Source organism: Rhinichthys klamathensis, unplaced genomic scaffold, assembly GCF_029890125.1.
Source record: "Rhinichthys klamathensis goyatoka isolate OS25496 unplaced genomic scaffold, OSU_Roscu_1.1 h1tg000021l_1, whole genome shotgun sequence".
Classification (NCBI taxonomy): Eukaryota; Metazoa; Chordata; class Actinopteri; order Cypriniformes; family Leuciscidae; genus Rhinichthys; species Rhinichthys klamathensis.
Window position 1 is genome coordinate 1916306 of NW_026606572.1, and position 25609 is coordinate 1941914.

The 25609-nt window shown below is 37.8% G+C and overlaps 1 protein-coding gene across 2 annotated transcripts; it reads right to left on the reverse strand.

The window, feature by feature from the left end:
* Window positions 1–5677: 5677 nt before the first annotated feature.
* Window positions 5678–25296, reverse strand: wdr3 (WD repeat domain 3). 2 transcript variants are annotated; one of them, XM_056241529.1, is made up of 27 exons: window positions 25187–25296; window positions 23916–24102; window positions 23613–23822; window positions 23415–23533; window positions 19031–19109; window positions 18716–18811; window positions 18472–18567; window positions 18243–18344; window positions 17233–17330; window positions 17012–17116; window positions 16698–16928; window positions 16520–16613; window positions 14215–14316; window positions 14002–14087; window positions 13773–13911; window positions 12559–12615; window positions 12357–12457; window positions 11988–12099; window positions 11574–11708; window positions 9312–9362; window positions 9169–9234; window positions 8990–9082; window positions 7028–7078; window positions 6586–6629; window positions 6339–6467; window positions 6087–6180; window positions 5678–5993 (listed from the first exon to the last, which is right to left on the reverse strand). In XM_056241529.1, exons 2-27 carry the CDS (start codon window positions 24087–24089, stop codon window positions 5838–5840), a joined length of 2820 nt encoding a protein of 939 aa, XP_056097504.1. In that variant the 5' UTR covers window positions 24090–24102; window positions 25187–25296; the 3' UTR covers window positions 5678–5837. The 2 variants fall into 2 exon arrangements, with proteins under 2 accessions (XP_056097504.1, XP_056097497.1); XM_056241522.1 differs by having other exon boundaries at window positions 25183–25274.
* Window positions 25297–25609: the final 313 nt, after the last annotated feature.

The following is a 25609-nucleotide window of genomic DNA, read 5'->3' on the forward strand; positions in this document are numbered from 1 at the left end:
GACTGAAGAAATATATCAAGTCTCCATGCCAGAGGAACTTCACAGGCGTACTTTAAAAGGCTCTCAAATCACAAATACAACAATCTAAATACAGATTCTTAGATGTGATCGCTGTTGTCCTCGCACACACACCGTCTGGTGGTCTTAGACGTCCATCGCGCAGGGTTGTTTACATACCAGACCCTGGTGACCTTTACAAACATCCATTAATTGGAGATAATCACATCTGTTTCCAAAAGAGAGAAACAGCAGACAAAATCTAAGCAGAGCAGTGGACAAAACAAAGAGATCCCTAGGACAGGAGATCCCATCATCCCCACTGATCCTCTGCTCGAAATCACGGATGTTGGATTTTCCTACCCACACCTGTTGCCAGACAGCTGAACTCAATGAAATGCAGGGAAGGCCGGGGCTAGTTGTCACACTCTTTACTCCAGTGAGTGTTTCTCATGGTAGGTTTTTTTCTGAGGGCCAGTTTCTGTATAGATACAAAACTTAAAGGCTTGGCAATAAAAATTTACCTTTTGTATACTGGTAAAGTTGTCCTAATTGTCAACTGCCATTAAAATAACCTATTATCACAGAGGTTCTCAACCTTTTTGACTTTTTAAGGATAGAATAAAGGATAAGGATTTTCACAAATATTTTTTACTCAAATTGTTTTCTGTTTTCTGAGGAGGTGAGGAGGAAAGATCATAAGATGTCAGATCCAATAGCCTTTGAGATGATTTTGGCGACCCGAGACAGAATCCCGGATCGTTGATCCTTTGTGATTTTTGTGATTGCACTGTAAAAAGTGATCATTTGACTTAACTTGAAAAAAAGTGAGGAAGCCCGTTGCCTTAAATTATTATAAATAAATTAGGGCTGTCAAACAATTAATCACGCTTAATCGCATCCAAAATAAAAGTTTGTGTTTACATAATATATGTGTGTGTACTGTGTATAATTATTTTTAATACATAAATACCCACACATGCATGTGTATTTAAGAAATATTTGCATGTATATACTGTATATAGACTGAATGTAGCCTATAATGTATATTTTATATAAATATAAACATTAATATATAAATAACATATTTTTCTGAAATATATACATGTGTGCATTTATATACAAAATAATTATACACAGTACACACATATATTATGTAAACACAAACTTTTATTTTGGATGCGATTAATCGCCATTAATCTTTTGACAGCCCTAAAATAAACACATTTTTATAAATAAAAATGATAAAATCAATTTTATGCGTAATTAAAAAAATTAAGTTATGTGAACTTGACAATTCCACATAACAATTTTTTTTCAATTACGCATTAAGTTTATTTATACTTTTAAGGCAACGGGTTTCCTCACTTTTTACAGCATGCCTATTTCAATAACAGCAAAAATGGCAAAAAAGGAGTTTTAGTTGTCTAGTTTAGTTTGTCTTATTTTGTCTTATTTGAAACACTTTTAAGTCATAATAAGGACCCCTTGGAAGTTTGCTGAGGCCCCCTGGTTGAGAACCTCTGTATTATAGGCTATTCGTGAAACGACAAATAGAAGGGAAATTAATTCTGGCCAATTAATAATATTAAAACAAATTTTATCAAAATGGTTTTGAAATAGAAACAACCATATAAATCTAATTTCTAAAATAAATAAAAAATGTGTGACAACAAGCCCCGATCTCCTTTTTGTTATACTTCAAAAATGCAGTATGTTGACTATAAATTTTCTGTAGACATGTCTTAAAAACCAAAGGAGGCACAACGGGTGAATAACACATGGGTGTGACAGCCGCTGTTGCATTCAACCATTTTATATTAGTTGGAACGTGGGAAGAAAGTCGGGTCCTTTTTCACCATGTGTCGGTTTGTGCATCCGCTGTGTGTGCATCTATGACTGAAGTTACATTGACATCTGAAACAACATTTACTCACGTCCAGATCACTTCAGCTTCCTCTAGCTCCAGCTACTCATGAATATTTGGATAAGATTGACATTCATAGTGTGTGTACCTGACTTGAAGAGATAAAATAAGGTATTACCATGAGTAAGACCATCGTAAATCTAAAAGTTGTGTGCCATTAAAAGTGTTTTGGGAACAAATCTTGACATTGTGTCCATAATTGATTTGTATTTATTTTCCTTGTTTAATTGGACAAATTAACTGCATTCCTCTGCCACATAGGAGCATTATTGTTGGGGAAGGATAAACAGACGGTGGTCCAGAACGGATTGTAAAAGACTAGGATAAACAGTGAACACTGAGGAAAGGATTGAATGTCTGTTTATAGGGAGTATTATGAAGTGCATGACTCTGAAATGACTAATTACATCAGCTGTGTGGATTTCTGGGGAGAGCTCTTAAAACTGTCCCTCGCTCTGTGGGTTCATGGTTGTAATGGGGTTCACATAGCATAGCAATGGGGCGCTTTCAAAAGCTCAATCGGTCTCCACACCTTTGGCAAATCAATGTGTAGTGGCTCAGAAAGAACAAACAGGACCATCTGACACAAACATTACATTCTGAAACTGGATCTTGGTTGTTTTATCTCAATTTAAAATGAAATACACTGGACCACAAGTCAACTGTTATTGCTTGAAATCATTTTCATAGGAGTGAATTCAGTGGTGATTGTTTGAACTGACTTTCAACATTGAAATGCCAGCTGGGACTGATAGAAGAAAAAAAGGGTTGGTAAGGTGAGAGAGAGAATAAAATGTGAACAAGGTAGACAGACAGTGAAAATATGTGTATGCAATTCACTGCACTGTTCTGTTTGCACCAGTTTGCTCTGGCAAAATGAAAGTTGATAATCAGATTTATGGTGATCTATCTACATATTGTTTACTTTCAATAAAATGTTTGCAGTTAATTACAAGTGATAAACCAGTTCATTTGGCTAACTATTTAACACGTTTCTAAGAAGCCAAACAGAATTGAGCACAAACATTATAACACCAAGTAGCCTATTGCTCAATGAGCATGTAACATACCATTTTTGTGTTGATGTAAAAAACAAAAAAAACACTTCCATCTACCTACTCAGTAAAACAATATTTAAATTGGTAGGGATTTTATTATAATATTAGGTCAACGCAGCCTACATGAGTGAGTCGCCAGCTGAGGAAAGTGAGTCGCCCGTTGTGTGAGGAGATCTTGAGATTTGAGAGAAAACATTGAGATGGACAGTCACTGAATTGATTTGTCAGAAAAGCGTTTTTGGAAAAGCAATGCTGCCACCCAGTGGTCATTCAAGTTATAGTAATTAATAAAACATAAACCATTTTAATGCTAGCATTAGCCCAGTGGCTCCCAACCTTTTTTTCCTTGAAGCACTGATTACTGAAAGGTTACCAGCCAAACACACGTACACGTCTCGTCCTTCTTTCCCCCTCTCTTCACACTCAGCAATTACTGATCCTACTGTGGATGTTTTTTCCTTAAACAATAAATCTCACTAGGCTACTATGTTGCCCTGCTCTGTTGTCCAATATATCAAATGTCATGTTATCTCTAATGTTTTTGTTCATTTACACTGTTATTGTTTATTTATGTGTTGTACTGTTTTGTTTACATATAAAGAGATATACCTGTACATCAGAATAACTCAAAACAGTCACCCACTCATTTCTTTTTTAACTTTGAGCTACAATTACAGTCATTATTTTTATTAAGGAGTGATACAATCACTGATCTCCAGTCAAAGTAATAAAGAGGGAAAATATGTTATGAGGTGAAAAGGGGGCAGTAGATGCTTTAAATCAGCCAGATGACTCAAGGATTGGGGAATTGTGGAGATGTCAGGAACATTTCATACACACTCTTTCCGTGCTGTGGATGTTATGAGTGCTCTGTTATTGCTATGAAAAATATTAACCACAATATAAAACAAAATTATTTCTGGACTCACATGTATAGAAATTGGTTCAGGCCTAGACCACTATTATTCTGTTGTGCTTCCAACTAAAGCAGGAGGTTAAAAGGTTATGAGTTCAGACATCTGAGAGAGGGCCTGATGTCTCCAACATGCTAAATATAGCATATATATATATGTGTGTGTGTGTGTGTGTGTGTGTGTGTGTGTGTGTGTGTGTGTGTGTGTGTGTGTGTGTGTGTGTGTGTGTGTGTGTGTGTGTGTGTGTGTGTGTGTGTGTGTGTGTGTGTGTTTGAATGTGTGTGTGTGTGTGTGTGTGTGTGTTTGAATGTGTGTGTGTGTGTGTGTGTGTTTGAATGAATGTGCTTTTCCATAAAAACATGGCTGTGTTTGATTAGTATGTCCTCTTCGATGAGGATTAGGCCTATAACACAGAACGTGTTCTCAGGCGTTTAACTTTAAACTTTTTCTGAGGAATTTTTAATATTGGTAGGTGTGACATTTATAGCTTTGAGACCCAGACCGGTCCCATAAAATGCTGCAAGCCTTTTTACGGCTTTATAAATATACACTTCATTTGCTTTTTTCATTACTGTTAGATTGAACAAGTCTGAAAAATGGTGTCTTGAGGGATTTGTTTCAGACACTGATGATTAGGATGTTAACACACAGCAGGAGCGCGAGGTGTGAGAGGTGGGTGAAAATCACTGTTAAGACCGAGGAGCACTAAATAAAAGTGAAATTTGTTGCTGAAACCAGCACCATCAGTTTCCAGGCGGTGAATTATGAATCCCACATACGTATGAGCTTGTAACTGTAAATTCAGGCCAGGTTATGAGCTCAGTAAAGTCAGTGTGGATCTCCCACCAGCTAAAAAAAACACCACAGCCTAGCCAATACAGAAAGATTGAACTAATTGAATTATTTCTTCACTATTGACAGCTCTTGTGTTTTTATAGGCTTGCAGTGATCAGTGAGAGTGAGAAACTGTCTTGATGACTCACTTCCTTATCTTTTTCACCACATTAAGCATAACAGAAAACATATGGCCATTAATGTTGGGTGAATCAGGTTAATCTGGGACAGTGGGTAATGTGGAGCACCTAAGAATATATACCCATCACAATACAAAAAGTTCACCAAAAATGTCCCACAATACCCTAATTTAATCTTGACCTCAACAATTGCAGTCATATAAGGAACTATCATGATTCATATGACTTTATGAAATGAACTGAATGCCAGTGCATCATATCATGTGCATGAAAGATTTCACAATAAAACAGCTGTGAAACGCCTCCTATTGTTCTGTAGCTTCTCCTTGGTGGTGCTGCTTCACTTTTGAGTCGCAGCACTTGCATTGACCCTGCCAGTAAGAAACCTCACTTTAACCCTTACATTGACAAAATATATTTTTATTGAGCTTTTTGGTACACTTTATTTAAAGTGTCCATGTTACAGTATGTATTTAAGTAAAGCAATAATAATAACTAACTACATGTACTTACTATAGGGTTAAGGTGTGGTTTAGAGTTAGTTGCATTTGACTATGCTTATTTTATAGGGACGTGCAATAGGGACACTGTAAAATAACTGTTACCAGGTTTTAATCTAATCTCGTTTTTTGTTATTATCCTGTAAAAACATCTAAAATCCTTAAACCAGGTTACATTTACCATGTTGTTGTTACATTAACAAACATGTTTTCATAGAATGTGTTGTATATTTTTCTTGTTTTAAGCATTTCATAGCTAATTTAACAAAAATAAGATTATTTTAAAGAACACAACAGCCTCTGTGAATTAATTTGCAGAGAAATTCAACTTTATGGATTTTAGTTAGGCAGGTACAAATGACATTTGAACTTATAAAAACATTAGCATGATGTTTCTTCAGGATTGTAAAAGCACAAAGCAATGGAGTCTGTTATAACAGTTGAAAAACGTCAGTTTTGTCATTGTTTCATGTGATTGTAAGAACGGCTCTTTCACGTTTCCTCCTCTTTCTCCTCTTCTCTATAAAACGCTCTGTGGCATCAGCAAAGAACATCACGTCCTCTTTGCTCTCCATCTCACGCTGCAGGAAATGAAGACCAGCGCTGTTGAAACCCAGGACATCCTGAAAACACGGACAAGCAAGAAGAACACACATGCTTACACAATCTGAGGTGTGTGTCAGGGTAGCTAAATTCATCATGTTCACTGGTCTCACCCTGATCTCTCGCACTTTAGAGATTGTGTTGGCCCGTAACTCATCAATGACTGACAGCAGCATCTGATTACTGGTGATCTGACCAAAATTGACTCTAGGAAAATGGTAAATGAGAGAACTGTTAGTCAGGAGCAAAATCACATGGGCCTAGGAAAAAACCTATGTTAATTGAGAAGACAAATCAACATGAATAAATGTAAATGAAATTTAAATAAACAGTAATGCGTTAATGCAATATCTACAGATGAGTACCTGAGCAGGAAGAAGAGGCAGCGGCACACTAGCTCCACCTCCAGGCCCTGCTGTACGTAACCGTTGAAGAGCTGCAGCAGATCCGGGACATAGGGAAACGGCAGCACCAGAAGAGACAACTCCAGCTCACTATCAACACAGAGAGAGATCAAGAGAATAACAGACTGACCCATAAAACATAACAGATGGGAAAATGCATGCGTTTTGAGTTAGAGTGCTTTTGACTGGGCTGGTGAAGAGCTCTTACCTGGACCGAACCTTCTTCATCACTTCCAGAACATATCGAGAGGGCTGCAGAAATAAATGGAAATCATGGAAAATATGAGTGATGAATCTTGCATTTTAAGAACATTTTCAATTTAAAAATAATATCAGCTCTTTATTGTGATGTATTATTAAAAAGAACCCACTGATATCAAAATCATGTTATGGTCAATAACTGATAAATATATAATATTAAAATTCTCTTTTTTTTTTTTTTTTTTTTAATACATGAATAAAAAAAGTTAAAAATCTTATTTTATTTGCTGCAAGTGAATTCAGACATCACAACATTCAACAGTGTTATCAAATTATCCAATATACACCTTTAAAAACAATAATATCGACTATTATCAAAAATGATGCATATATATTGTGGACCTCTTGTTATTAACCAAATATGACAACCAAACAAAACACACACTCACAGAGATATTTCCAAAAGCCAAAAGGATGGGGTTCATTTTAGGGGGTGGTAACTGCAAAAAAAGTACAAATAAAACAAGTAATTCACCTGCATCATTAGATTAAAGCAGCACTAGGTAACTTTTCAACCTTCATAATATATTTCCAAGTCTCTTGTGATGGTACATCGACTTACAATAGGTTGAATGACACGTCTGCCATAGCCTGACGGGGTCTGTAGCGTTTTTAATCGTACTTTTAAACTTCGGGTTTCGGGTAGTAACCGGCGAACAAAGAGAACTACAAAACTCGACTGCTTTACGGCATATACGTCACTTCCACCACCACCCCCACTTCCTTAAAATCGCAGGGCTCTCAAGTGTCACGCATTAAGCGTGACAGTCACTCATTTCGGTCTTTTGTCACGCTCTCCCGCCACACATTGTATTTCTCACGCTGAAAAACTATTTGTAATATATTTAATATGCCGCAGCGCCCACAACTCTGGTCGCGCCGCTCTCACTGTGGAACCGGCAGGAATCAAGTGCGTCTCCTCTGGTGTTGTTCGTCTGGTGTTGTTAGCCAATCAGAAAATAGCACTATTGTATCTGGGTAACATTTAACGCAACAACCAATGACACCCCGTCGGCTGGGGTGTTTTTTTGTCTGCCTGACTATGTTACGGAAGCTATCTTATCCGTTTATCTTCATGAATCAGGTAATGATTATTTGTCTTGCCTCAAGCTATAATGCAAATCGATTTGTAAAATTTGCAGATTTATTTATGGTAGCTTGATATTATAATATTGACGATATGTGGTTATCATCTACCACTCAAACATTGCATTGAAGTATCATATAGATTCAGTAAAACGGTAACCAATAGACTAGGCTACTATAATGACACTGGCTTGTAAACGTGATCATCGCGATCATTTGTCGTTAGAAAAAAAATAAAACCCATGAAATTATATTCATATGACATGCTTAAATATATGCCACTGTACCTGGGATGAAGACATTTCCCACGCGACGCAAGCAGAACACCTGCATGCAGTGTTGTGCCTGAACGCGTTCAATGAACGATAGTTCATGAACTCGTTCATATTTTGGGCGAACGTGAACTGAACGTACTGAATTACTGCCTGATGAACGTTACTGTGAACGCGTTCATTCTGGTGTCTGTGAACGCACGGTCTCTCAGTTTAACTTCGTTCAATAGGGTGCCAGATTTCTATAGAACCTTCCAAGCGAAAACCCGGCTAAAATACACCGTAAACAGGCCTTAATACGTAGCTAAAAAAACACCCAATCTGGCAACATCAGCCACCGGTGTCGCACGCACCGCCGCATGCGTCATCAAAACAAAAAGCAGCATGTAGTCGACAAAGCAGCGAGTGAGGAGGCGCCGTATGATCATTTAAACGAGTTTTATGACAAGGTCGGCGAGGATGGGAAAAATCTTACATTTCTGTGTAAACTTTGCCAGTCGATAAAATAATTGCTGTCTGTGGTTGTATATGGGCTGTGGCAATAATTAAAAAAAAAGAAGAAGCTAGCAGCAACATATGGAAAAAAAGAACTATGAACTAGTTCATTTTTTGAAGTATGAACTATGAACTGAACTAGTTCATTTTAAAATTTGTGAACTGAACTTTGAACTAGTTCATGTAGAAAATGAACTTTCCCAACACTGCCTGCATGTGACCTCCTCCTACAGTGTTCAGGGCTATCATGGTTGTCAACAAATGCACGTGCATGTAGGATGACAGAGTTTACGACAGTAGTAGAGGACAATACTGTTTCCCAACTGTAGGGGGACCCCGAGAGCAAAAGTTACCTGGTGTTACTTTAAAATCCATATTTTATGGCACTTTTCAAGTTCCAGTCCTAATTATGTGCAGAATAAAAGAGAACTTAAATCCAATATTTAGTTTAATCTCTTAATGTAATTTGAGTGTGCTTTTCTCTAGAACACGTCATACCTCCTTCCCTGCTGCTTCACAAGCGGCTCTGTGCTCCTCCAGCTTTTTACTTTCCTCTCTATAGAGCTCAACGGCCTCCATTATTCGCTCAGCCTATAGAAACAGAACACGAGTGTCATTTCTCCATTACTGTATTTAAAGAAGAGGAGCTCTTTATCTGTACAGTTCTGCAGACTCACAGCTTTCACTGTCTCAATGGTCTTCTTCCCAGCAGGCTCTGCTTCTCCTTTAGTCTCTCCAGGAACCTGCGAGATACACAAGGAAACACTGAGACCCCGCAGAAACTTAGGCGACATAACTGATCTCTAGGAGAACCACTTACCACGGGTTCACCACCTTTAGCCAACGACTCCTCATATTCTGCTTCCCTCTCCTGAGGAGAAAAATAGTAGACAAGTCAGCTAATGGTATGTACAGAGTTTATTTTTATTTTTACAGATGTACTTTTAAATGCTGATATACTTGGGTTTTTTGGGAAAATGAAAATACCAATAAAGTTTCTTCTGCTGTGCAGTAGGCATGTGCCGGTATCAAATTTTCATGCTGCGATTAATTGATTGAGCTTTTATCACGATATTTTAATTGCACAAGAGAATCAGATGTTTCAGATTTTTAAAAATCGAGTGATCTACACCAAGTTTGTGATCGGTCTCGAGTCTCTTATCCTCACCAAAGCTGCATTTATTTGATAAAAAATAAATAGAAAAATACAGTACAAACAGTAATATTATGAAATATTATTACAGTTTAAAATAACTTTCTATTTCAATATATTTTAAAATGTAATTTATTCCTGTGATACAAAGCTGCATTTTCAGTAGCCATCACTCCAGACTAATATGCTGATTTGGTGCTCAAGAGACCTTTCTTATTATGTTGAAAACAATTGCTTAATATTTTGGGAATTTTTGATGAATAGAAAGTTCAAAGAACAAAGTTTATTCGAAATACAAATCTTTTGTAACATTATGAACATCTTTACTGTAATTTTTTGATCAATTTAATGCGTCCTTGCGGATTAAAAAATGTATCAATTTCGGTCTGAAAAATCTTACTGACTCATTTAAAAATGAAAGGGACTTAAGCTAATTAGATTTTTAGGTCTTGATGGACCCAAGTCAAAAGATACTATTATTTTTAACTAGGGCTGCAACAACTAATCGATAATCGATTATGAAAATCGCTGTCAACGAATGTCATTATCGATTAGTTGGTCTGCTTTCGTCATGGGGAGCGTTTACTGGTGATTGGTTGAAACAGGCCAATCATGAAGCTCTCTGTCTTACATGCGCTTCATGAGGCACACACGCACACACACACACAAGGTCTCTCTCCTTCGCCGCTCTGCCGTGCGCGCGCGCTACATGGTTTGGAGCACAGTCTCTTCTGTCTCGCATGCACGCTCTTGCTTGCGCGCTCTAGATTCCGGGAGTTTGAACTAATTTGCGGGCATCAGGGAGCCGCTATCGGGTGACTCCCGGAACTTCCGGGAGACTTGGGATGTCTGTATTTTGTCTCGATCATCAGGTTGCGCAATCAGTTCGCTCGCAACATAAGTAATGGATTAAAATAGTGCTACCGCAGAAATAGGTTAAATTAAAACGGTGTTTATAAAGTGAAGCACTACATATAAAGTTGGTTAATAACAGCAGCCGTAAAATATTGTTTTTTAGTCACTGTACTCAGTGGTTTTCAGCGAATGCTTGTGCACCAATGCATCATTTTTCCTGTCCTTTTAATCAAGCCTGTTAGCTTGCTGCGTACCTCCATTCCGTTCTCTTTTTAGAGCATTTGTCTACTATTACGTTTTAATTGTTTTTCAAACGTGATCTACTGCGGCTCTACATTCACACGCTTGTTTTCAGTCTTTCTATATTTATTTGATCAATTTATCCTTATAATTCAATTAATTTTAAATAAAAATTAAATGAATTATATATTTTAGATGTTTTTAGTTTATATCTTCACATCTGAACAACATGTCTGTGTAAATTTGTTTTAATAAAAATTGTATTAAAACATAATATGTTGGATATAATTTTTTATTTTTTTTACATTAATCATGGTTGTCAACTTGCCATAAGCAATTATAATTAAAAACAATGCAAATATTGATATTAGTAAAACTCAATGTGTGGCTTTTGCACTTTTTAAAGTACACTTTTACACATAAATACCCTGATTTAGGGTTTTATTTAGTTATAATAAACAAAAAATCAAATTGAATTTTTTATCCGATTAATCGGAAAAATAATCGTCCGATTAATCGATTATCAAAATAATCGTTAGTTGCAGCCCTATTTTTAACAAATGAATAATACATCTGGAATCAAATTATGTAACCCTAAAGTTATAAACAAGGTTAAAATCAGTAAAACATTAAAAAATATAACTTGTTTGAAGTTTTTGTAAAATAGCTGAAAATATCTTACACACTTATGAAAAGCCACTGCATATCAGAAGCATTCTATATTAATGCACTTGAAGCTGACAGAAGTCTACCAGAGCTGTAAAGGTAGATTATTTAATTCCATCAAATCTGTTTTCTGCTGTGTGACATTTTGCTGAAAAACCATGCACTCACCATTTCCTTCTCCTCCTCCAGGATGATGGGCTCCCTCGTTCTCTCCCACAGCCTGATGGACTTATCATGAGACGAGGAGACGATGTGGTCTCCATTGGGGCTGATGGCCAAGCACCAGACCTCACGATGATGACCCTGAGGAACATATACAGGGGGTCACGGGTATGAGAGGTTCTGTAATAATACAACAGTTCCAATACATCTTTGTCTGTGATTACATTGATTAGGGCTTAAGCAAAAGCAGACTGCGGCTTACGTAATGCAATCAGCCTCTGCTGCATATTGACCGGACTCTTATTATAACTCTAATCCTTTCAATATAACAGCTACTCCCACCTCAGTGACCTTTGGAAAACTCATTTCGGCTATGGAAAAATAACTATTGAACGCTGTCCAACTATCAGAGAAGGTCACCTCCAACGTCTGGATGTGCTCAAACTTGTCAGCATCCCACTGCTTGATCCTTCTGTCCTTTCCCGCGGTGAAGAACAGATGGGTTTTAGGGACAAACTGAAGAAACATGACACTATAGAAGAAAAAACAACAGGGATGACAAATAATGACCATCTGGGCTGATGTCATCCAGCGACTACAGCTCACAAGCGCTGGAGAGGTGTCAACAGCTTAGGTAGGCGACACCTGACCGAACACTAAAATCACTGTACTTGTCATCAACCGGTATCATAACTTTCACTAATATAACTGAAAACCATATAGGTAATGTGACAGGGAACCGACTGTGCCAGCAATGTGTCACTATACGAGCTGCAGAGTTTTTATTACCTGTCGTCATGTGCAAACATAGAGCGATGACAGTCTCCGAAATCCAAACCCCAGATCTTCACGTTTCTGTCTGCTGAGCCAGTGGCTATTAAAGCGCTGTCCTGCAAAACACACACAGCAAGCCACAAACAACATTTGAGCACAATTACGCCATCCGTCAAAATGACTTGCGGTATTGTGTAGTGTTAGTCAGTGCACTCACATGAGAAATGTCCAGGCACAGAACGGGCAGCTTGTGTCCATACAGCGACAGGAAGAACTAGAAGAAGTTGAGACAGAGGGAAAATATATTATTAAGCACAGCTCACATCCTCTCACTGTCCTGTTGTTTCGGTTAGAGTTGCTGAACAGTATGCATAATGACATCATATTGCATTAGTGGCCTTTGGTTAGTTTATATTGTGCTGACATTTCTAAGACACTGTGGCCCCATTTACAGTTGGTATTATGTCTGTAGAATTGGAATTCAATTGCCTTTACTCAAAACAAAAGCTGAATTGAATTGCAATTTCACAGGTAATGACAATGACATGTTCCGACTCTATGGTCCATCAAATTAAAACCATTTTATTAAATATTTTATTTATGAGATATAAATTAAAATGAAAAGACATTTTAAACATCTTTTGCCATGAGTATGAGCATAGATGAATGAGGTAGTGGGTATAAAGCAATCATTTACTTTGAAAAAACAATACAGAAACGTTTTTAAAATATAATTGCTATATTAATAATTATTTTATAGAAGTGTGTAATATAATTATTATATAAAATAATTAAATAAAATTGTATCTACCCATCTAGCAATTTATCTATTCATCCATCTATCAATCTATCCGTCCATCCATTTATCCATCAGGCCTATAAAAGCTTTTAAAATACGTTTTAAAACCATCAACATTTAGTGATGTATCATTCAGAGCACAAACACATGAACTGAAGATCAGTTAATGCAGGTGCTCAAATAGAATTACTATCAAATGCCAAGCATTGGACTTGAAGCGTCTCCTATTCCCGTTTTTTGGGAGATTGAAATCTATCTATATTTTGGAGGAAAACTTTTTTTCTGCCACTTGATCAAAATGACATAGTGGGTGAAGTAAGAGGCCATCAAATCAGAGACCCTTTCGTCCATGTAATCCAATCACAAGTAGCTCTCGAAATGCATTTGAGACATACAGTATGTTATTACTAGGTGAAAATGGCAGTCTGTCTCAGCTAACGTGGTGAGATCCCCCGAGGTGGATGTTAATATAGTGTCAGTATCTTTACTGGTGGTGAAATATCCCTCAGTAGATGTAATTCAAGTTTAACAGCAGTCTTTTGTTTACCGTTCAAGCGTACGAATTTAACACAAGAGATGCCACGTTTTGCTGTGAAGTATTGTAATGCTATAACGGTGTTCTTGTGGTTTACCTTTAGTGTGTCTGTGTAAAAGATCTTGACCGTACAGTCGAGAAGAGAGACAGCCAGCAGTCTCTGGTCAGGACTGTAGCGCACACACAGGACGTCCTCATCTAACTGCAGGGTGCGCGTATGCTTCACCGTCAGTTTCCTGTGGATTACACAAAGCAATAATACATTAAAGCCAAGAAGAGAAACCTGGACGAGAGCCGTGATTTGTGTTCACAGATACTAAACTCACTTGCTCATTCCAGAGTCCTGATCCTTTATGAGCTCAAAGTCCCAGAATTTCACGGTCTTGTCAGCACCCCCAGTTACAATCCCTCTCTGTATAAACACACACAAATCAACTGAAAAAAGCAGACTATGTTCACATAAAGCTGAAATCCTCAGGAAGTCACTGTGGTGTTTTATAGGGAAGAGAAGTTAGTCCGTTGAGAGATTGATATTATACCTGGTCTGGAGAGAGACACATGGACCAAAGAGCTCCATCATGTGCGTCAGTCGTCTCTAGAAGGCTTCCTGAAGCCAGGTCGAAAATCTGAATCTTCCCGCTCTGACAGAAGACAAATAAGGAACGAAATTAGGAATAAACCACACAAGAAAAATAAAAAATGACAAAAGAACTAGTTTTTGTAATAAAGGTCAGTATATACTGACTAAATGTTTTGCAGCAGAAAATTCAGGATCTTGTCTTAAAGGAATAGAAAATAACTACATCGCTATAAAACATCGCTTCCGACCAACTGTCATGCGTCAGTGACAATGACTTCCAACCTGGCACAATGTTTGTACATACCAAATTTGTTACTGATAAAATAAAATAACTAAATTAAAAACTAGTTTAATATCAGTGTTCCTCACAAAACAAAGCTAGGATATGGCTGCTGAAGACTTGTAACGTAGTGCACAAGTCGTATGAAATACAGGGCTCCAGACTAAAAGCCTTGGTTGCACTGGTCCAGCCTTGGTTGCACTGGTGCGCCTAACTTTTTTATTTAGGTGCACTCAAATTTTTCCTCGTCTCGCGTCGCCTTTAACGCCACAATTTCAAGGTCACCTTTTTATCACGCTCCATATATTCATATATATTATGTAAATGCTTTTAAACAAGAATAAGGTGTAGTTTTTATTTTTATTTGAAGCACAATTATACTGTATATAAAAATATAAATCTTTAGAAAAAAAAAAATGAAAGTGCTGTTTTTACATTGTTCAAGTTAGGGCAGGGTATTGACACAAATTTCACAATTCGATTCAATATTGATTATTTTGGATATCAGGTACAATACATGGCAAATTTTGTCAAGAAAAACAAATCTCTTAACTAATGCTGTAAACTGGGAGTCAGTTGTAGCCCACTATGCTTCATTAGCCTACTATAATAAGGTAAAAATTACCTGATTTGTACACAAACACCTAAATTACACTTTTTTTTTTATAATAATAAAGTTATATGAAGTATAAACATTTAAATGGCGGCTGCATAAAAACTTGCCAGATTTTTTTCAAACAACATGCATTAAATATTGAAAAACATAAAAAAAATTATAATGAATATGTAATATGGTGCATATATTAGGCACAATGCTCCTCTAGAGTTAATTTTTCTAGCTAGCTAACGAGTTTATGGTCACTGGATATGTTTTTTCTGAGGTAAATGTGACGTTACATTACATTGTTTACAAGCGTTTTACTGACTTCTTTCCACGGTTGAAACACCGATTGAGCGATTCCATGTGAAAGATACGGATTTCGATAAGTTGTACTCTATCTTTTAACACACTTTCAGATGCTCGTTCATGTTTATTTCGCACAGTAACTGGTATTATTAAGGCGGAAGAGAAGATCATGTGCGCTCCGCGCTGCTGCTTCTCTTGAGCTGAGCTGAGCCAGAGCGATCTCACGCCACAGCGTCAAAACACTATTTAAGTTTTTGAATTTCGTAAGAAAATGGACCTAATTTGAAATCTGAGACTTTGTTTCATATCAATAGTAACAAAGCACAAAGATTATTGCGATTTATTGGATGGGATGCTCGCTACAATGTTCCATTCATTCATCAACTGAAAACAGCATAGCCCAACGGTTCGTAAAAATCAATGAGAATCGATTAAAATCGAGAAATCAATATTTTTTACCTAGTTCAAGTAGCCTACATTTTTAAAAGTTTCTTCGTCGTCTGTTTTCCTGCGTTTATTTAGCTGATGCTGCTGATTGCCGTAACTGATTCTCTGGTGCTCACGTCGCAATTTATTTCAATCACACAGAACGGAGCATTTTAGTCCTTCAGGAATATCTGAACCACAACCAATCAGAGGCAAAGACCCACCCAATCTCTATCTCTGATTGGTTTAGACCACGATATGATCCAACCATGCGTGCAAGGAGAACAAAAGACTCGTTTGTGGAGAGGCAGCGGATGCGATCATGCGAGAACGTTAGGTGCACTGGTGCGACCTAGGAAAAATTCTTGTCGCACCCTTACAAATTTTGGTCGCACTCTAGAGCCCTGAAATACTTTACAGGGTTTTTTGCTTTTTTTGGAACTTGACAGCACAGTCAGTCTACTTTTTTTGTAAGAAAAAGAGCAGCTCAGATAGTCTGCAAAACATCTCCTTTTGTGTTCCACAGAAGTTCTGTCATGCAGGTTTGTAATTAAGTTTTATTGTAATGACAGAATTTGAACTTTTGGATCTCTTTAAACTTTGATCTCTCAAACTCATTGATTGGCGTTAGAGAAGTGAATAGTTACATACCTTCGTTCCTAAGATAATCTGCCTGTCTCCAGGAACAAATAACGAGCAGAGAGCATATTCACAGCCCATGGTACGAATGACCTGTAAGGTGGATCTGACAGAAGAAGTTACTTCTGGTTAAGATTTTTGTCAAAATCTATAAACCTATGCAAAAATGTAAAATATTTGACTTAATCACCTGTTCCACACTTTGACAGTCTCTCCAGAGGCGGAGAGGATGGCTATGTTATCTGAGCTGAAGGCCAGCGTTCTGACATCTGTACGATGACCACTCAGTGTGAGCCGAGAGGTTTTTGTGCCAGTAGGACTCTTCTCTTTGGTCTTCAGCGTATATGTCTCCACTGTGTTATTCTGCAGAAGAAGAGCAACCTTCATCTCTCCATTAGGAACCATAAGGCAGTCCATTGATCTGGAGATGAAAAAAACATTACCATTATTACTTTATAACACGTAGAAGGGGGACTATGCTTGCATCTAGGAGTACTCTCTGACCTGATCTTGGAAGATGCTTTTATGTTTGCCAGTTTTTGGATCTCATCACTCAACTTTCTCTCCACTACAGGCTTAGGTACATCCTCCTCTTCTTCTTCTTGAGAGCTGCAGAACATAACAGTTAATCAAAATACTATTCTTTAATTATTGGTAATGTATTAGGCAGAACTGAAGAAGAACTCAGTGACAGCTTCACATTTCAAAACAGAGGTCTCACATACTTTGCTTTTTTCTTGGCTTTCTTTAGTTTTCTCTCCATTTTTTTCTTGACCTGCTCCTCTGTTAGTACAGTAAAGACTTCAAGTGTAGAATCCAGGCCCTGTGGAGATTTAAAAAAAAGATTTAAAAAAGTTATCAGATGATACAGACTCAGGCCTTGTCCACAATAATACATTTTCATTTAAAAAAATGTAAATGAAAAAATTTGTTCACTGATATGCTCACACAAAAATCGCTGCAAAAAAAAGCGTTCCAACAGGTTTTATCGTAGATTTTGTCTAACTCCATTGACTTGACTTGGGACAAAAACTACGATAAAACCTGTTGGAAAGCATCTTTTGCAGCGATTTTTGTGTGAGCATATCAGTGAACACCCCAGACCACTCGGTGAGTTTCACGTCTTTGTAAACTAAAGTTTAATGCGTTTTAGGAAGGATTGTTCCAGTGCACCTATGCAACCATTGTAGAGGTGGGGGGGGGGGGGGGGTTTCTGCAAACCACAGAAACCGAAAATTCTCGGGCTAGCAGCATGTGTCCAAATTTCAATCTTAACCGTTCTATTTAATCAGAAACGATCTTAAAACAGGGCTTTAAGTGTAAAATACCGAACTTGTCCTTTAATTTAATTTTACGAATACCTGTTATTACGAATACCTGTTATTATGGCACATTATAACTCAATTAGGGTGATAGCAACAACTTAAATAGGTGAATATACACTATAAACTAGAAACACCCTAATGTACAGCAGAATTAAAACATTTCTCTACAAAAAAAAAAGACTGACACTCAAATGAGTCATTGAAATATTTTATGAATAGATTTATTTACGCACAATCCGAACAAGCATATTCACTAAAACAATCAAGACATCCCAGCACTACATATGAATCTGTGAATGGCTTCTGTTTCAAATGAACGGATTCATGTGAGAGTTTGAATAAGAAAGAAGGAATGTACATTTTTGCCTAATTATTGCGTAGCTGTGAAATTTACTATGAAATATACTTACATGGCATGCTAGCACATTAGCCTTGGCATCTGTGACCAAGGATACAACCCTGTCTCTGGCTTCCCTCAGAACAGAACCGACTTTCTTACAGCTGACTATCCGCTGTAGACATAAAGCAGATCTTTGGTAAACATATGAAGGAAACCCTTTTAAACTATGTCATGTCAAGTCACTGGCATCCACTGAATACATGAACTGAATAGGGTGAACGGGATAGAAGAAATATTACTTCTTCTGGCTCTTCATCAAGTCCTTCCTCATCTTCCTCCTCATCCATGAGAAGAGTTCTGACTTTCTTTTCCTGTGGTTCCCCCACTTCCTTACACTGTGAAGACACTTTTGGTGTTATTCGGAACACATTAAAATGAGATCAGTGTCAATTCTCTACACAAGACCAAAGATCACATTCAAGACTGCTGGAATGTAATTCAGCTTACATACACTGTAACCCAGCATGAGTGATATCTCTTTACCTCCTCGATGTACTGAATGTCCCAGGCTCTGAGCTCACTGTCAGCAGACCCTGTAAGCAACCTATTCTCCTGATTCAACAGGACCATTCCCCAAACCTACAGAGATCGGACAAGGTTGCACTGTATTACAACACTAACAGACAGTGTTGGAGATTTATTCTCCAAAAGTGAAGTAAGAAGACACCTTATGAGCAATTACACCAGCTTTATGTCTCTCTAGGATTCCAAAGCGGCTAAAAAGTTAATTTAGTGTGTTGTGTTAATTATTTCAGAAAGATCGAGAAAGTCTCAACAGTGTACAGTGATCTTAATTACCTCACTGCGATGTCCCACCATGGTCTTGAAACAATGCTGTGTGTCCAAGTCCCACCACTTTACAAAACTGTCCTTGGAGCTGAGGAAACATGACACACACAGAATCAGATCAGGAGCTACACCAGCTCATTACTGCGTCTCTGCCCTGAGACCAATCCAGACACTTTAGTTACAATTATTCATTCAGCATGAAGTAGTCTCAGAAAACAAAGCAGTAGGCTATTAAAATGTTTATTTTCCAGAAAATAGTTGCACAGGGTCAAAATTGTTGAGAGGGGAACAAACACAGATAAGTTGCATCAACATATAAGTAAGCAATGAGGTACTATTAGATAAGGTACAGTAGATAAAATGCTATATCTACTGTCAATGTAGGTACACTCGTTTACTCGATCTCTCACAATACTCTACAACTCTATAAGCTTCAATGAACAATATCAGTGAGAACATATGTTTACGTTGCTAAGAGTGGTTGCTAGGGGTGTTGTGTAGTGATACATAGAAACGTTGGGTGAAGTGGTCATAGCCGTGTTTCATTGTGAATAAAACACAGCTATTGACCAATCAGAATCAAGGCTTGGAACTAACCGTTTTATAAGCCATATTTTATTATTACATTTAAAGTCCCTGTAAAGGCAATTCTAAAAACACATTCTAAATGTTAGAAATGTATTGCTAAAACACATTACAAAGACTGTGAACTGTGAAGTACCGAATTGTGGAGTTAGACCGTTAAACAGTTTTTCACCATTGCTGTGTTCAGGATTTTCAGCCCCGCCCCCTACTGTCGATGACGCACTGGAGCCACTGAGGCTGGCCCCTCCCCTAACAATAGAGCACATTCACATCAGTTCGCCTCTCAATCGCGATCTGTCAGTAGTACTATTACTTACTACAGCCTACAGTTTGCTAGTAGCTACTAGCTAGCTATGCCTTCGTCACGGAAATGCGTATTACCTGGATGCGATCACTTACAAAACAGATCGGTGTCCTTATTTAAATTTCCGAAAAACGACCATATTAAGAAGAGGTGGATTAATTATGTGAAGAGCCACCTTGATGGAGAGCTGAGGATCACCGCCAACACCTGCCTCTGTAGTGATCATTTTACACAGGATAGTTTTATAAACTTTCGTCGGAGACAACTGGGATTTACTGATAATCCGCTGTTACTGGTGAATGGGGCCGAACTGACTATCTCCCGCCTCGGCCTTCATCCTCCCGTCCCGAAAGCAGTATCACCTAATATCACCGTCGGCAGCTTTCCCGCGAGTGGGCGTGGTTTCAGCGCAGCCAGCGGACACGCCCCCAGCGTTTGAGAGCAGCTCATTTTTTCAAGATTTTGATAGCTTATTTTATTTACTTGGCTGGGTTTATCATTCAAATTGATATGTGGTGTGACAAACTCAGAACACATACTTAATATTGACTTTACAGGGACTTTAAGAATAATGTAAAAAATTGGTAAATAAAACAAAACATTTACAAATATTATAAACACTATAAATGTTTTAGTTCCCAAATGCTTTAAATTTAACAGTATTTATTTAGAAATTAAGTATTTAGTGATATACCGTAAAACTTCAAATAATAGCCGAGTCCCAAATAGACGCCTGTCTCTTTTACACGCCTGGTGTGGCTGCAGGTTTGGGTAAATCAAAGGCCGGTCTCAAATAGAGGCCGGGTCTGTTTTTTAGTTTCGGGTTGTATTTAATCTTCTAAAACCGTCAGATCGTCCGCTTTTTGGCGGCCGCCAAAGCCTATTTTGATCGATGAGTGATGTAGAATAGAATGACTGCTGCGCTCGACAGGGCGCATAACGAGCAGAGAGAGAGAGAGAGAGAGAGCGCCCCGGCCGCGCGCGCGCACTCTCACGTCTTCAAACAACACGAGCGCTGTCTTGCTCTCTCTCCCTCGTGCATATTAATCAAAATCAATTGATGCGATAGTAAAAGGTCGGAAGACCGCAGTTTCACGTGGAGCATTTGGAGATTTTTAGCGATTAGAGACAGGCCTATACACTCAATGAACAACATCTCAACACTAAATTATAAAGGCCTGTCTCATATAGACGCCTGTCTCAAATACAAGCCGGTGCAGTTCGACGATTTGGGAAAATAAAAGCCCGGGCTACTATTTGAAGTTTTACGGCAAGTATATATTCATTATAAACGACTTTTAAAACAGTTTTTATTATTTACTGAAAGCAAATCTGAAACTACAGGTGTGTGTGTGAATTGGTAAATGTGCTATACTCTGTTTTGCAGGTCAAGGTTAATTGATATAATAATATATACCGTAATTCCTCAAATAAAAACCGGTATTCAAATAAACGCCGGGCCTCTGATAGTGGCCGGGGGCGTGGTCAACGCGGACAAATAAAGGCCGGTCTCAAATTAAGGCCGGGGAAAAATTAGTGTACACTCAAAGACGGACGCGCTCAGCGCTTGTCATATATCACAAGTATTGAGTGTTTTTAACCACATGTTTATTTTAGGTTTCAGACATTTAAATAGATATGATGTATAGCAAAACAATACATTTATAGTTTGTAAAATACACAATGGTGTCTATGGAAGCAGCAATAACAATCCATTCAAATATATTTGGCGACGTGTTTTATTCATATCATATACACAGTGTAAGTAACTATAAAGTTGAATCTATTCTTCTCCCAGTTCACCGGCCACTTACTTTCATGTATTTCGGGAGAAACTGAAGAATTCACGCGCTGTAACTTAACAAATCCAACAGACAGGAATCTCTGAACTGCGGTGCCCATCTCGCGTTACAGATCAAGATAATTTATAAAGGGTTTTAAACGACAAAACAAACTCACTTACACGGATTTGAGAGTCAGAATAGAAGATAGTTGATGACATGGTAAGCAAGTTTGTTAATATTTAGAAATAAAAGCGCTACATCTGTCATACAGCGCTATTTTGGCTGTGGTGAACACGTGCCAAGCATGACGCGTCACCATGGAAACTTGGCTGGCGGGCGGGCGGGGATCGCGAATTAGAAATAAAGGCCTGCCTCTAATAAAAGCCTGCTTCAAATAAAAGCCGGCTACCATCTGCAGTTCAGGTAAATAAAGGCCCCGGTCTTTATTTGAGGAATTACGGTATAATAGGGATGCACGATGATATCGGGACAACATCGGTATCGGCCGATAAAAGCTTAAAATGACCATCATCGGCATCGGCCGATATGAATATTTCTGCCGATGAGCCTTGCCGATAGGGTGGCGTGTTTCCTATGCGCACGTGACGACCGTGAACGAAGCATGAGCGCCAGCAACTTAAACTTCCAACTAGGGGTGTGCCGTGCGTGCGTCTCACGCGGTTTTTGATCGTGGACGATTAAAATGTCTCCACTATCTGCTTTTGAAGAAAAATCATAGTATCGTGCATTCTATCAGTTCAATTCTGGCGCCTTCATCACAACATACTGTACAACGCGACGTACATTCACATCACATCACATGTAAACGCAGAGGTAGAGTTACACTCACGGGACACCGCAATTCACAAAAGTTCATTGTTTGCATGTGCGTCAAAGTCTTGCTAGGTAACGTAAACATGTCATTCGCGTGCTGATGTGCTGTTCTAACATCCGCTTTTCTGAGCGCGTACACGCGACGCTCACAGGAACTAAAAGCCTGTCACAGCGCCTGCATACTGGACTAATCTTTCGAGTCTTATTGTGCTGATACTGTCAAATACACACAAGGTTTTCATTAACAAAGTTGGTTATGTCTAAAGTGAAAGCAAACAGAGAAAATCTGCTTGTCAAATGCGTGTATATTAGACGCGTCGCGTTACTCGCGTGCAGTTCTTAAAGAGACAGTAATAATATTCTGCCGCTTGTCTTTAAAGAGATACTGCACCCAGAAATAAAAATTCTGTCATTATTTACTCACTCTAATGTTGTTTCAAACCTGGATTCATTTCTTTCTTGTGCTTAAATATACTATGGAAGTCACTGGAGTACAGCAACTGTTTGGTTAGCCACATTCTTCCAAATAACTTTTATAATTTCAACAGAAGAAAGAAACTTGAGAGAGTAAATGATGACAATTTAAATTTTTGGGAGAACTATCCCGTTAATGTTAATAAAACAACAAAACACAGAGGAAATCACTCACTGCTCTTGACTGAGAACATTAATAGAAGCTTTAATAAGCTTTTTTTGCACTTAAAAAAAAATACAAATATATCGGTATCGGTATCGGCATCGGGCAAAATTAGTTTGAAAATATCGGCCAAAATCCTATATCGTGCATCCCTAATATATAACATTCATGTTCATCACACAATAATATAAAGTTGCAACTATTTTCAAGCGTTGAATTCATTCAAATGAAATGTAAAGGCTGATTTACCTTGTAATCAGCAGGTTTTTGTTCTCCAAGAACAAAACTTGTGTGACTGCATCTTTGTGTCCTTTGAGTCTGTACAGACCGCACTCATTGATGATATCCCACACAATCACATCTGTGTCCTGCAACACAACAACATAGAACATGACTTTAGTTCATGCAGAAATGTATATGGTCAACAACCAAAAATTGTAGTCTTACTCTTGAGCCGGTGACAAGACGAGCACCCAGTGCATCATATCTAATGACTGAGACAGCTGATTTGTGTCCACTGAAGGAGATGTTGCTTTCACCATTCAGCAGACTAAAGATACGCACACCTCCATCCTCATAACCCACCGCTATGTGGACACCATCAGGAGAGGGACACAAGTATGTCACCTCATGCTTTTTACCTTCAAGTATAAGAACCTGAGAAATTAAAGGGGAGAGAAGGTGAGTACAACATTCAGAAATGTATATAAACTAATAAGTCAATGTACTAAGTGATATTTTAAAACATACCTTCTCAGCTTTGCGGATATCCCATATGAAGACATGTTCACAGGCTCCCACAGCGACATATCGACCTTTCTCACCCCCCTTGAGGGTCACAAACGCGATGTTTGCCTTCTGACTGCCAACCACCCCGAATACAGCACTCGCCACATAGCGCAAGTACTGCTTAGTTAAACCCATGGCAAACCAGAGGCTGTAGACACAAAATAACAGTAGGGGATTCGGGTGAGATCATGTTTCACTAACTTAATCTAGCAAACTGTGCACAATTTGTCATGGAACACATATTTAGAAAAGGTCCATCATGCTGCATATAGCTGCATATCAAATTAAAATTTCTACATGGCAGGATAAATTAGTTTTTTATCAAAGCAAATACATTTCATAATTGGTTGCTAATGTATGTAATGAATCAGTAATGTATAAATGTAATAAATCTGTAACATAAATATTTACATTATTTGTCTCAATATTAGCCATAAACTTCCCCCCAAAATGATAGTATGTGTATCAGATGCTTCTCCTCCAAATACTATTATATTAAGCTTGTTAAAAATTCTATTTTTATATTGAACTTGTGGTGGCCAAAATAAATGTTTAAGATTTCTATATGTAACAGTTAATCATTATGATCGCAACTTGTAATAATTGCTGAGGGAGCTCATTGTTTATGCCTAAAATAAATTCTGATTGCATGATTTATATTATCTTTGAACAGTACATTTCTGAAGTCACCTCTGATAACAGATCACCCTAAATTGTAATGTAGAAACATGCATTTTCTGTAAAGCGGATTTGAAACCATGTGTAATGTGAAAAGCGCTACACAAATAATTACAAATATGAAATTGAAATGTTCAATGAAACGTCTTACACAAAACATGGGGCAAGTGCCACTTCACTACTTTAAATCATATTTTTCATCACGATGGCAGCATTAGACCTTATATCAACAGAGCTGTGGTTGTGACGTTGTTCGTGCAATGATATTTGGGTTATTCGGCTGGACCAAATGAGGCCCATACGCACCTTCAAAAAGCTGGGATTGCCAGTTATAAAGTAAATTAATTAAACGAGCAATCTACAAACGGAAGAAAGCTTAACCTAAAAAGTGAGCAACTATTACTGCAACACCACGTTTTCAGGTCCATGCGACGACGAACATAACGTTAGTCGACAACGTGAACCACATGCCGTTCGTTCAATATATGCAGATATTAATGTGCAGGTATTAGAAAGTTACAAAATATGCCACTGTGTATATAAAATGTACTTACATGCTTTATCAATTAGATGTCCTTTATGAAAATGTTACTTCTGTGGATGATGTGGAGAACATGCTTCCAGTCGCAACTGTGACATCCAGTAAAGACAAAAGTGGTAGATTACCGAGCAGAACTACGATGTCACTTCAGAAAATGTTTCAGGAATTTACGTTTTAATGGACATTTATGTCATACTAAAATATATGATTGAATTATTCATCATTATTTCCACTCCTTATGTGTTTTATTTATCTGTTCTTCTTATGAATTATGTGCACACTATCGATTACTTCGGTCTGTGAAGTCATGTTGCTGTCCATGAGGCTCTACCAATGTGGTTATAATTAAAACGTTTATTAAATTTGTTTATTCATTATACTTTTGTATGCTTATTTAAATTTCGCGTTGACAGTAGAACGTCGATTAAAATCTATG

What these genes read in the sequence shown, in the direction of transcription:
- wdr3 (XM_056241529.1), bottom strand. Translation starts at nt 24,089, where the DNA reads ATGGGTTTAACTAAGCAGTACTTGCGCTATGTGGCGAGTGCTGTATTC. An exon ending in TGTGCCTGGACATTTCTCAT is followed by an intron (nt 12,458 to 12,558) that starts GTGAGTGCACTG and finishes TGTGTTTTGCAG; the next exon opens with GACAGCGCTTTAATAGCCAC. An exon ending in CTAAAGGTGGTGAACCCGTG is followed by an intron (nt 9,235 to 9,311) that starts GTAAGTGGTTCT and finishes TGTATCTCGCAG; the next exon opens with GTTCCTGGAGAGACTAAAGG.